This window comes from Chlamydomonas reinhardtii, chromosome 6 (genome assembly GCF_000002595.2).
Source record: "Chlamydomonas reinhardtii strain CC-503 cw92 mt+ chromosome 6, whole genome shotgun sequence".
NCBI classification, from domain to species: domain Eukaryota; kingdom Viridiplantae; phylum Chlorophyta; class Chlorophyceae; order Chlamydomonadales; family Chlamydomonadaceae; genus Chlamydomonas; species Chlamydomonas reinhardtii.
Genome location: NC_057009.1, coordinates 6,677,033 through 6,688,956, shown reverse-complemented (window position 1 = coordinate 6,688,956; position 11,924 = coordinate 6,677,033). Strand labels below are relative to the sequence as shown.

At 69.7% G+C, this 11,924-nt stretch overlaps 2 protein-coding genes across 2 annotated transcripts; one reads left to right on the top strand and one right to left on the bottom strand.

The window, feature by feature from the left end:
- Nucleotides 1-234: 234 nt before the first annotated feature.
- Nucleotides 235-5,716, bottom strand: CHLRE_06g294301v5 (uncharacterized protein). The gene is made up of 4 exons (XM_043063477.1): nucleotides 5,647-5,716; nucleotides 4,197-5,009; nucleotides 3,501-3,962; nucleotides 235-3,197 (listed from the first exon to the last, which is right to left on the bottom strand). Exons 1-4 carry the CDS (start codon nucleotides 5,677-5,679, stop codon nucleotides 615-617), a joined length of 3,891 nt encoding a protein of 1,296 aa, XP_042924183.1. The 5' UTR covers nucleotides 5,680-5,716; the 3' UTR covers nucleotides 235-614.
- Nucleotides 5,717-5,816: 100 nt separating this feature from the next.
- CHLRE_06g294250v5 (uncharacterized protein) lies at nucleotides 5,817-11,118 on the top strand. The gene is made up of 7 exons (XM_043063476.1): nucleotides 5,817-7,428; nucleotides 7,545-8,170; nucleotides 8,316-8,695; nucleotides 8,817-9,204; nucleotides 9,358-9,542; nucleotides 9,922-10,010; nucleotides 10,183-11,118. Exons 1-7 carry the CDS (start codon nucleotides 5,852-5,854, stop codon nucleotides 10,283-10,285), a joined length of 3,348 nt encoding a protein of 1,115 aa, XP_042924182.1. The 5' UTR covers nucleotides 5,817-5,851; the 3' UTR covers nucleotides 10,286-11,118.
- Nucleotides 11,119-11,924: the final 806 nt, after the last annotated feature.

The following is an 11,924-nucleotide window of genomic DNA, read 5'->3' as shown; positions in this document are numbered from 1 at the left end:
GCCTCCTAGCCCGGAGCCACCCAGCCCGGAGCCTCATAGCCCTGAGCCGCCAGTGCCCGCTCCTCCATCTCCTGAGCCTCCCAGCCCTGCGCCGCCCAGCCCGGAGCCTCCTAGCCCTGCGCCGCCGTCGCCTGCACCTCCCTCGCCGGAGCCACCCAGCCCTGCGCCGCCCAGCCCGGAGCCTCCAAGCCCTGCACCGCCGTCGCCTGCGCCTCCCTCGCCGGAGCCACCCAGCCCAGAGCCTGGGACTCCACCTCCTTCGCCTGCACCTCCGAGCCCGGAGCCGCCGTCGCCTGCGCCTCCGAGCCCGGAGCCGCCGTCGCCTGCGCCACCTTCGCCGGAGCCGCCCAGCCCCGCGCCGCCCAGCCCGGAGCCTCCTAGCCCTGCGCCGCCGTCGCCTGCGCCTCCCTCGCCTGCGCCTCCCAGCCCGGAGCCTGGGTCTCCACCTCCTTCGCCTGCGCCTCCGAGCCCGGAGCCGCCCAGCCCTGTGCCTCCCAGCCCGGAGCCTCCTAGCCCGGAGCCGCCGAGCCCTGCGCCTCCCAGCCCGGAGCCACCCAGCCCTGCGCCTCCGAGCCCCGAGCCGCCCAGCCCGGAGCCACCCAGCCCGGGGCCGCCTAGCCCTGCGCCGCCCAGCCCGGAGCCTGGGTCTCCACCTCCCTCGCCTGCGCCTCCGAGCCCGGAGCCGCCAAGCCCTGCGCCTCCCAGCCCTGAGCCACCCAGCCCTGCGCCTCCCTCGCCGGAGCCGCCCAGCCCCACGCCGCCCAGCCCGGAGCCACCCAGCCCTGCGCCACCCAGCCCAGAGCCTGGGTCTCCTCCTCCTTCGCCTGCGCCTCCGAGCCCGGAGCCGCCGAGCCCTGCGCCACCCAGCCCGGAGCCACCCAGCCCTGCGCCTCCCTCGCCGGAGCCGCCCAGCCCCACGCCGCCCAGCCCGGAGCCACCCAGCCCTGCGCCACCCAGCCCAGAGCCTGGGTCTCCTCCTCCTTCGCCTGCGCCTCCGAGCCCGGAGCCGCCGAGCCCTGCGCCTCCCAGCCCTGCGCCACCCAGCCCGGAGCCACCCAGCCCTGCGCCTCCCTCGCCGGAGCCGCCCAGCCCCACGCCGCCCAGCCCGAAGCCACCCAGCCCTGCGCCACCCAGCCCAGAGCCTGGGTCTCCTCCTCCTTCGCCTGCGCCTCCGAGCCCGGAGCCGCCGAGCCCTGCGCCTCCCAGCCCTGCGCCACCCAGCCCGGAGCCACCCAGCCCTGCGCCTCCCTCGCCGGAGCCGCCCAGCCCCACGCCGCCCAGCCCGGAGCCACCCAGCCCTGCGCCACCCAGCCCAGAGCCTGGGTCTCCCCCGCCTTCGCCTGCGCCTCCGAGCCCGGAGCCGCCCAGCCCTGCGCCTCCCAGCCCTGCGCCACCCAGCCCGGAGCCACCCAGCCCTGCGCCTCCCTCGCCCGAGCCGCCCAGCCCCACGCCGCCCAGCCCGGAGCCACCCAGCCCTGCGCCACCCAGCCCAGAGCCTGGGTCTCCTCCTCCTTCGCCTGCGCCTCCGAGCCCGGAGCCGCCAAGCCCTGCGCCTCCCAGCCCTGAGCCACCCAGCCCTGCGCCTCCCTCGCCGGAGCCGCCCAGCCCCACGCCGCCCAGCCCGGAGCCACCCAGCCCTGCGCCACCCAGCCCAGAGCCTGGGTCTCCTCCTCCTTCGCCTGCGCCTCCGAGCCCGGAGCCGCCGAGCCCTGCGCCACCCAGCCCGGAGCCACCCAGCCCTGCGCCTCCCTCGCCGGAGCCGCCCAGCCCCACGCCGCCCAGCCCGGAGCCACCCAGCCCTGCGCCACCCAGCCCAGAGCCTGGGTCTCCTCCTCCTTCGCCTGCGCCTCCGAGCCCGGAGCCGCCGAGCCCTGCGCCTCCCAGCCCTGCGCCACCCAGCCCGGAGCCACCCAGCCCTGCGCCTCCCTCGCCGGAGCCGCCCAGCCCCACGCCGCCCAGCCCGAAGCCACCCAGCCCTGCGCCACCCAGCCCAGAGCCTGGGTCTCCTCCTCCTTCGCCTGCGCCTCCGAGCCCGGAGCCGCCGAGCCCTGCGCCTCCCAGCCCTGCGCCACCCAGCCCGGAGCCACCCAGCCCTGCGCCTCCCTCGCCGGAGCCGCCCAGCCCCACGCCGCCCAGCCCGGAGCCACCCAGCCCTGCGCCACCCAGCCCAGAGCCTGGGTCTCCCCCGCCTTCGCCTGCGCCTCCGAGCCCGGAGCCGCCCAGCCCTGCGCCTCCCAGCCCGGAGCCACCCAGCCCCACGCCGCCCAGCCCGGACCCACCCAGCCCTGCGCCACCCAGCCCAGAGCCTGGGTCTCCTCCTCCTTCGCCTGCGCCTCCGAGCCCGGAGCCGCCGAGCCCTGCGCCACCCAGCCCGGAGCCACCCAGCCCTGCGCCTCCCTCGCCGGAGCCGCCCAGCCCCACGCCGCCCAGCCCGGAGCCACCCAGCCCTGCGCCACCCAGCCCAGAGCCTGGGTCTCCTCCTCCTTCGCCTGCGCCTCCGAGCCCGGAGCCGCCAAGCCCTGCGCCTCCCAGCCCTGAGCCACCCAGCCCTGCGCCTCCCTCGCCGGAGCCGCCCAGCCCCACGCCGCCCAGCCCGGACCCACCCAGCCCTGCGCCACCCAGCCCAGAGCCTGGGTCTCCTCCTCCTTCGCCTGCGCCTCCGAGCCCGGAGCCGCCGAGCCCTGCGCCTCCCAGCCCTGCGCCACCCAGCCCGGAGCCACCCAGCCCTGCGCCTCCCTCGCCGGAGCCGCCCAGCCCCACGCCGCCCAGCCCGGACCCACCCAGCCCTGCGCCACCCAGCCCAGAGCCTGGGTCTCCTCCTCCTTCGCCTGCGCCTCCGAGCCCGGAGCCGCCGAGCCCTGCGCCACCCAGCCCGGAGCCACCCAGCCCTGCGCCTCCCTCGCCGGAGCCGCCCAGCCCCACGCCGCCCAGCCCGGAGCCGCCGAGCCCTGCGCCACCCAGCCCAGAGCCTGGGTCTCCTCCTCCTTCGCCTGCGCCTCCGAGCCCGGAGCCGCCGAGCCCTGCGCCTCCCAGCCCTGCGCCACCCAGCCCGGAGCCACCCAGCCCTGCGCCTCCCTCGCCCGAGCCGCCCAGCCCCACGCCGCCCAGCCCGGAGCCACCCAGCCCTGCGCCACCCAGCCCAGAGCCTGGGTCTCCTCCTCCTTCGCCTGCGCCTCCGAGCCCGGAGCCGCCGAGCCCTGCGCCTCCCAGCCCGGGGCCGCCTAGCCCTGCGCCGCCCAGCCCTGCGCCTCCCTCGCCGGAGCCGCCCAGCCCCACGCCGCCCAGCCCGGAGCCACCCAGCCCTGCGCCACCCAGCCCAGAGCCTGGGTCTCCTCCTCCTTCGCCTGCGCCTCCGAGCCCGGAGCCGCCGAGCCCTGCGCCACCCAGCCCGGAGCCACCCAGCCCTGCGCCTCCCTCGCCGGAGCCGCCCGACCCCACGCCGCCCAGCCCGGAGCCCCCTAGCCCTGCGCCGCCCAGCCCAGAGCCTGGGTCTCCCCCGCCTTCGCCTGCGCCTCCGAGCCCGGAGCCGCCCAGCCCTGCGCCTCCCAGCCCGGAGCCACCCAGCCCTGCGCCTCCCTCGCCGGAGCCGCCCAGCCCCACGCCGCCCAGCCCGGAGCCACCCAGCCCTGCGCCACCCAGCCCAGAGCCTGGGTCTCCTCCTCCTTCGCCTGCGCCTCCGAGCCCGGAGCCGCCGAGCCCTGCGCCACCCAGCCCGGAGCCACCCAGCCCTGCGCCTCCCTCGCCGGAGCCGCCCAGCCCCACGCCGCCCAGCCCGGAGCCACCCAGCCCTGCGCCGCCCAGCCCAGAGCCTGGGTCTCCCCCGCCTTCGCCTGCGCCTCCGAGCCCGGAGCCGCCCAGCCCTGCGCCTCCCAGCCCGGAGCCACCCAGCCCTGCGCCTCCGAGCCCGGAGCCGCCCCGCCCTGCGCCACCAAGCCCGGAGCCTGGGTCTCCTCCTCCTTCGCCTACGCCTCCAAGCCCGGAGCCGCCCAGCCCTGCACCTCCCAGCCCGGAGCCACCCAGCCCGGAGCCCCCCAGCCCTGCGCCTCCGAGCCCGGAGCCCCCCAGCCCTGCACCACCGAGCCCGGAGCCTGGGTCTCCCCCTCCTTCGCCTGAGCCTCCGAGCCCGGAGCCGCCCAGCCCTGCGCCTCCTAGCCCGGAGCCTGGGTCTCCTCCGCCTTCCCCTGCGCCTCCCTCGCCGGAGCCGCCCAGCCCTGCGCCACCCAGCCCGGAGCCTGGGTCTCCCCCTCCGTCGCCTGCGCCTCCGAGCCCAGAGCCCCCCAGCCCTGCGCCTCCGAGCCCGGAGCCGCCCAGCCCTGCGCCACCCAGCCCTGCGCCACCCAGCCCGGAGCCTGGGTCTCCCCCTCCTTCGCCTGCGCCTCCGAGCCCGGAGCCGCCCAGCCCTGCGCCACCCAGCCCGGAGCCTGGGTCTCCCCCTCCTTCTCCTGCACCCCCCAGCCCGGAGCCCCCCAGCCCTGCGCCTCCGAGCCCAGAGCCGCCCAGCCCTGCACCTCCCAGCCCGGAGCCTGGGTCTCCCCCTCCTTCGCCTGCGCCTCCCTCGCCGGAGCCGCCCAGCCCTGCGCCACCCAGCCCTGCGCCACCCAGCCCTGCACCACCGAGCCCGGAGCCTGGGTCTCCCCCTCCGTCGCCTGCGCCTCCGAGCCCGGAGCCACCCAGCCCTGCGCCACCCAGCCCGGAGCCACCCAGCCCGGAGCCGCCCAGCCCTGCGCCACCCAGCCCGGAGCCTGGGTCTCCCCCTCCGTCGCCTGCGCCCCCGAGCCCGGAGCCACCCAGCCCTGCACCACCGAGCCCGGAGCCTGGGTCTCCTCCTCCTTCGCCTGCGCCTCCGAGCCCGGAGCCGCCCAGCCCTGCGCCACCCAGCCCGGAGCCTGGGTCTCCCCCTCCGTCGCCTGCGCCTCCGAGCCCGGAGCCACCCAGCCCTGCGCCACCCAGCCCTGCGCCACCCAGCCCTGCGCCACCCAGCCCGGAGCCTGGGTCTCCCCCTCCGTCGCCTGCGCCTCCGAGCCCGGAACCCCCAAGCCCCACACCACCTAGTCCAGAGCCGCCCAGCCCTTCGCCTCCCAGCCCGGAGCCTGGGTCTCCCCCTCCGTCGCCTGCGCCTCCGAGCCCGGAGCCGCCCAGCCCTGCGCCACCCAGCCCGGAGCCTCCCAGCCCTGCACCACCCAGCCCGGAGCCTGGGTCTCCCCCTCCTTCGCCTGCGCCTCCGAGCCCGGAACCCCCAAGCCCCACACCACCTAGTCCAAAGCCGCCCAGCCCTTCGCCTCCCAGCCCGGAGCCTGGGTCTCCCCCTCCGTCGCCTGCGCCTCCGACCCCGGAGCCGCCCAGCCCTGCGCCACCCAGCCCTGCGCCACCCAGCCCGGAGCCTGGGTCCCCCCCTCCTTCGCCTGCGCCTCCCTCGCCGGAGCCCCCTAGCCCTGCGCCTCCGAGCCCGGAGCCGCCCAGCCCTGCGCCACCCAGCCCGGAGCCGCCCAGCCCGGAACCTCCTAGTCCTACGCCCCCGAGCCCAGTGCCTCCTTCGCCGAAACCGCCCAGCCCCGTGCCGCCCAGCCCGGCGCCTCCTCCCGACCACTGCACCATGTGCGCTCGGATGACTATTCTGCCTCCTCCCGGCGGAACGGTCGTTCTCACGTTCGCTGTAGCCTCATCCGTTGGTGCGAACATCAGTGCGACCCTCAACCAAGATGCGGTGCTTGTTGGATCCGAGCTAACGACACCTTTCGAGTTCGGCGCCTGGTCTCCGGGCAATCCTGCCGCGTCGCCACCAGTTCTGCCTTACATTGACGTGTGCGGCGTCTTCAACTCATTCGCTGACGGTTTGCTGATGGACCCGCTGATGAACCAGCGCACTGAGGAGTGGGTGGACCTGCTCACCGCGGAGCTTGTGGCTGGTGCAAGCGCTGGCCACCACCGCCGCTCCCTGCTGGAGGCAGTCCAATGCGACCAAGCCCTTGCTGGCTACTCCTTCGCAGCCGACATCACGCCTGCACCTGGGTCCGGGATTTGTTTGCATGGTAACTACAGCCGCACATGCTTGTACCTGCCGCCTTCACCGATGCCCCCGTCACCGCTGCCGCCCAGCCCAGCGCCGCCCAGCCCGGCGCCTCCCTCGCCGGCACCGCCCGTCCCTGGCATCCCGCCGCCGTCTCCTGCACCGCCGTCACCCGAGCCGCCCAGCCCCACTCCGCCGTCGCCTGCGCCACCGAGCCCGCTGCCTGGCATTCCACCCCCATCCCCAGAGCCTCCAAGCCCAGCTCCTGGCATGCCTCCGCCCTCACCAGCGCCGCCTCTGCCTGGCATCCCGCCCCCGTCGCCAGTGCCACCAAGTCCTCCGCCGTCACCTGAGCCGCCGCAGCCATCCCCGGAGCCCCCGAGCCCAGCCCCGCCGCCGCCCAAGTGCCGCATGTGCGCAACGCTGCGCATGATTCCGAACGTCAACATCGTGACCCCACCACTGGCCTACACTGATGCGGACTTGTTTGACTTCGGCGCGCAGTTCGCGGCCATCATCAATGAGCAGCTCATTAATGATGGTGCTCCATTTGACGAGCTCTTTACCAACGTCCCGATCGCCTACAATGCAACCTACGACCCCAGCACCGGAGTCGCGCCCTTCTCCAGCCTCTGCGGCAACTTCAGCGCCGCGACTATGGCTCTGATTGCGAACGTCCCAGACGACGTGTGGGATGCGTGGTTCATATTGGTAGACCCCAACGCCGACTGCCCCGTTGAGCTTGCTGGCATCTCGCTCATTGTGGAATTTGACTCCACGCCCTCGGGTTGCTTCGACAAGAACCCTCGAAGCCACCCTGAGTGCGCGCCTGAGTCGCCGCCGCCCAGCCCCGACCCGCCCAGTCCACCGCCTCCTATTGCCTCCATGCTGCCTCCACCGCCGCCTCCACCACCCCCGCCGGAAAACCCACCGCCCAGCCCCGAACCGCCCAGCCCGCCGCCGCCCAGCCCGGAGCTGCCGCCGCCCAGCCCGCTGCCGCCCGCACCACTGGCACCTACTCCGCCCAGCCCAGAGCCGCCCAGCCCGGAGCCGCAGTCGCCATCGCCGCCCTCGCCACGCCCTCCCGCCCAGGGCAAGCAGAACGCGCCGCCCCTTCCGCCCTTCCCTCCGGAGGCCCCTGTGCCGCTCGAGTGCGTTAACAAAGGCCCATCGACTGACATGACGACCCCTCCCGACACCCGCGCATGCGCGGACCAGGCCACGTGCATTGACGTCAACATTGACAGCGAGCAGTGCCAGTACCGCCGCCAGGCCGGCCAGACGTGGCTGTACTGCCCCGTCACTTTCACGTACCCGCGCCCCGGAAGCATCTGCGCCCTGCTCAACATTCCATCCCCGCCGCCGCCGTCCGCACGCCGCGGTACCGGAGCCCGCGCAGATGCAGCCACCGCCAACAGCCCGTAAGTGCACAGGGGAAAGAACACGTGCAGTGTCCTGTTTAGCAACATTTGTGTATCCCCGTGCGTTATCCATGCCTCCACCTTACCAGTTCCGGCTCGCCGCCACCCGCCCGCAGGTACGTCTGCTCGTCGGACAAGCTGGGCACGGTGGTGGAGGGCCTGAACGGTGTGCCCGTTCCCGGCGGCATCAACCAGCAGCCGTGGCTGCCCGGCAACACCACGGTCTACACGCAGTGGGTGCGCTGGGCGGAGACTGACCTTAAGGCCAGCACCGTTGAGTTCAGCGTCCGCTCGGGAACCAAGGCGTGCCAGCTGGGCAGCAGCCCCATCGACCTCTTCGTCAATGGCATGTCGGCCAAGTGCACAGGCCCGCGCTTCACCGACCCCGCCGGCACTGTTGCGGCGGGCTGCCAGTCCAACGACGGCACCATATTCAACGAGTGCCTGTGGAGCGTGGACGTGCCTCGCCCTGGTGGAGAAGGCTGGAACGGCGACGTGTGCGTGGACAACGGTGGTCCGGCGCCCAACACGCCTCCCAGCCCGCGCCCGCCCCGCCCTGGCGGCGCCCCAGGCCTGCGCGCGCCTCCGTTGCCGCCCTTCAACCCCTGCTTACTGTCGGGTGTCAGCAGCGACAAGACGCCCGGCGGCACCGAGTGCGTGAACCAGGCCAACTGCCTCGACGTCTACTACGATTCCGCCAAGTGCGAGTGGCGCGCCAGCTCCGACGGCAACCTTTACCTTTGTGAGTATAACTGCAATGGTGCCGGCCCGCTGCCCTACAGTGCGCAACAGCTGGCGGTGTGTCTGTCATTGTGTATTTGTGTAAGGTGAAGTATATCCACGGTTGCTTAACTTGCCCTTTTCCCCTTCCTTGTGCTGCCCCACAGACTGCCCGGTGTGCTTGCGCTACCCGCGCGACAGCACCATGTGCCCCCTCACGTCCTCCATTGAGTACCTGTGCGCGGGTGACGAGGTCAGCACCGTACTGAGCGGCGACACAGGAGAGCCGGTCCCCGGCGGCATTGCCGTACAGTCCAACTGGGGGCCCAGCTCGCGCTACTGCCAGTGGGTGCGCTGGCAGCAGGATGACTTTGAGCCTAAGGAGATCTTTTACAGCATCAAGGACGGCACCGGCGCCTGCGTGCGCCGCGCTGGCAACAGCGTCAACGTCACCATCCAGGGCCTGGACGCAATGTGCACGGGCCCGCGTACGAATCCCTTCAACGGCCCCGCTGGCTGCCAAGGCAATGACAATGTCGACAATGAGGTGAGCACAATTTACAGTGTCTAGGTTGCCGCGCCCACGCTGTACCGGTATGCGGCTGCACCCGTACGCCTCACTTGGTGGACACTGAAACCCCGCGGCCCTTTCCCCTGCACACGCGCAGTGCCTCTGGAGCATCAAGGCGCCGCGGCCCGGAGGACCTGGCTGGGCCGGCGAGGTGTGCACGAAACCCCCGCCGCCCGCTCCTCCTCCCATGCAGCCCAATGCGCCGTCGAAAAAGCGCCCGCCGCCTCGCCCAGCCAAGCCAGGCCAGCGCGCCCCCAATGTACCGCCATCACCATCACCGCCGCCGCAGCAGTACATCCCCTTCCCCTTTTGCGCATGCAAAAAACGCAACATCAAGAACACACCATACCGATTCGACTTCATCTCTAGCACGCCACTGCCCACCTTGTCTGATGGCAAGCCGCGTGTGCGGCACTGCTTCAACATTGATACGGTGGCCTGTGACGCCACCCATTCCTGCTGCAACATGGGTCTCAAGAAGATTGGTAGGTCGGCTGCTTTTGCCATGGGCCACGTGTAGCAGGTCTACTGATGCATGGGGTCTAGCAATGCCAGCAATGCCTACATGCGGTAGTTCACAAAACCTTCATAAATGCATGTTGCATGGCTTAACGTGCCCTGCCTTGCCCCTACTGCAGAGATCTTCGCCAACAACGACTGCCGTTCGTCCGTCAAGCTCGCCCTGCTTGCTGGCCAGAGTATTAGCTGGGCTTTCACCCAGGACACGTACAACGGCAACACGTACACCACCTTCAAATTCCCCAACCTAATGCTGAGCCGTGCGGACGTGGGCAAGGGCATGAGCCTGTGCTTTATTCTTACGGTAAGCTCGCGCAAATTATAAGTCGTAATGCAAAAGGCCGATGCTGAGCAAAGAGAGCCCACGAAACGGCGGTCCTCAGGGAGGACAACCGACATTTTCAGTTATGTCGGTCGTCGCGAGCCGCGTAGTGTCGCTGCAGAGACCGTTGCTCCTATATTAGATTTGCACGATTTATCTCTTGTCGGAGGTCAACGCGCTGAATGAGCCTTTATCGCGCCCTCAACAACACCGCCGGTCACCTTTCCCTGCCTTGGCTGCATAGACGCCTCGTCCATAACATGTATCACATGAATAGCTCGTATCAACATTTTGTTGACGCTGCCGAGCACAACAGCCTCATATCGCTTGAGCATATCCCCAACGCCCCAATTTAACACAGGATACCTGCTCCAAGCTGGAGAATTTCTGCTACGACGGCAAGAATAACTCCTGCCGAGTCACTTTCTTCAGCGTGGACGAAAGCTGCTGGTGAGTCTCTTGTCACGTGGGGTTGAAAAGACATAGAGACACACTTTCATGGAATGTGTTTTCAACATGCAGTGCCACGAGGGCGTTGCCGTAATCTATTGTTCGTGTTTGCACCTCGCCAGCTCTGCTGAAGTGCATGCCTCCTCCCGTTGCTTTACTCACCTTTCCGCAGCCCCACCGGACCAGCCAGCTTGGAGGCGAGCACACCCGAGTTTGAGACGGCAGCACCCCCTCCTGATGCGGTCACTGTGGATCCAACAGGAGGCCATCGTTAAGGAAACCCAAAAGTCAGGACCTGTGTTTTGGGGGCAATCCTTTGATGGCTGCTTCCAGCAGTGATGGATGCTCGCTTTAAGGTTTTTGTGGTCGTAGAACCGTTTGTGATGTGTGCATGCGCATGTGTTTTTGCTTGTGGTGCGCATCGAGATTGGTCTGTGAATGTGTCACGGTACGCAGGGTGCTGTATGCACAGCTTGGGAATGAATGTGTTGCGCGTGGCCGCCAATGCTCCGAGAGCGTGCGATTGCGTAGTGAGGATTGCCCATAGATTGAATAATCATGGTGTGCATTGGGCAAGGAATACGGCATTAATACGTTCGTACTTTTCCGCGTATAATTAACCATCAGTGTGTGAAACCATCAATGCGTGCGTGCGTGTTGTAGTGCGCACCGGATGGGTGCAGTTCAAGGTGCAGTTTGTAGTGAGTGGGCAAACTGCCAGAGATTGTACCGGCGCACCTTGCATGGATGCTGGTGGCAGGGTGGATGCCTTGATTGAAAGGATGGCTTGATTTGGAAGGGAGCTTTGTCACCATAATCCTGGAGCCAGCTCGAGTTCATGCCTACAGAATTGAACACTTGCTGACTAGTGCACATATTGCATCAATTCCACAGTCGACCCTGGAGACCACGCGCCCTGTTCATGCTAGTGTGTGTTGAAGATGGTTGAGAAGTTCTACTGTGTAGGTCTGAAAGAGTGATGGCGGCGTGCTTGCCTGTTTGGCCATCCCAGTGCATGTCATGGAAGTACCCACGCCAGTTGGGAATGTGAGTTAAAATATTGCGCACAGAGTTGCGCAACAACTCCAACGTGTAACCAGTACATTCTGACCTGTCCATCTTCTGCTGGGTGCTTCGTACACCCATAGCAGGTGTGCAAGGACTCCTCCACGTGCGGGCACCCTGGCGAACGCGGAACGCGGACAGGCACAACCAGGCACAACCCGCCTGGGCACAACAGCACCACCGTGGGGGGTGTCATCGTAGCCAGCCAGTCTTTTGTGCTTGACAGGGCCGACGTAGACGAGCTACAGCAATTACTCAAGTGCTCCAAGCATCTGCGGCCACGTTTACAAGGAAATGCTACGCCCGGTGTACCGCCCTGGCGGCGCCAGCACCGGCCGCTGTTGGCTGACAGCCTGACATGCAGCCAGAAGGCGTCCCTGCTTCAAGCGGACACAGCATGGCATCGCACAGCTTCATCGCGTAGCTGCAGGTAGGGAGGCAAGATGGGGGCACGAGGGCGTGGAGGGTATCTGGACCAAACACAAGATACATCGGGAACCCCCTCGTTCCCTCGGAGCTGTTGGCTGGCGACCACCAAGAGCAAGCGCGGCTAGCTAGGTAGGGGCGGCTAGGTGTGTGCACCGCGCCAGCTGGCTCAGGTGTGTTCTGGTGCACGGCACGCAGAGCACGAACCAGCGTCGCAGCGACCACCAGCCCCACACCAATCGCCCCAACCGCGAGCCAGCATCACGTGTACATTCGTGCGCCGCCGGGTGTGGAGACGGGCGTGGTGCCGGTCATCACGTTTATGTCCATGATGCAATCGTGATGCGGTGGGTCAGAGGTCAGGCTGACGTCATCGGGCTGTTGCATGGGCCCTTCCAGCGGCCCGCCGCCGCGCACTTGCCA

Coding starts and splice junctions, on each gene's coding strand:
- CHLRE_06g294250v5 (XM_043063476.1), top strand. CDS start 5,852: ATGAACCAGCGCACTGAGGAGTGGGTGGACCTGCTCACCGCGGAGCTT. Junction 9,543..9,921: donor GCCTGTGCTTTATTCTTACG/GTAAGCTCGCGC, acceptor AATTTAACACAG/GATACCTGCTCCAAGCTGGA. Junction 10,011..10,182: donor AGCGTGGACGAAAGCTGCTG/GTGAGTCTCTTG, acceptor ACCTTTCCGCAG/CCCCACCGGACCAGCCAGCT.
- CHLRE_06g294301v5 (XM_043063477.1), bottom strand. CDS start 5,679: ATGTTCGCACCAACGGATGAGGCTACAGCGAAC. Junction 5,010..5,646: donor CGGATGAGGCTACAGCGAAC/GTGAGAACGACC, acceptor TCGGAGGCGCAG/GCGACGGAGGGGGAGACCCA. Junction 3,198..3,500: donor GCTCGGAGGCGCAGGCGAAG/GCGGGGGAGACC, acceptor TGGGAGGCGCAG/GGCTCGGCGGCTCCGGGCTC.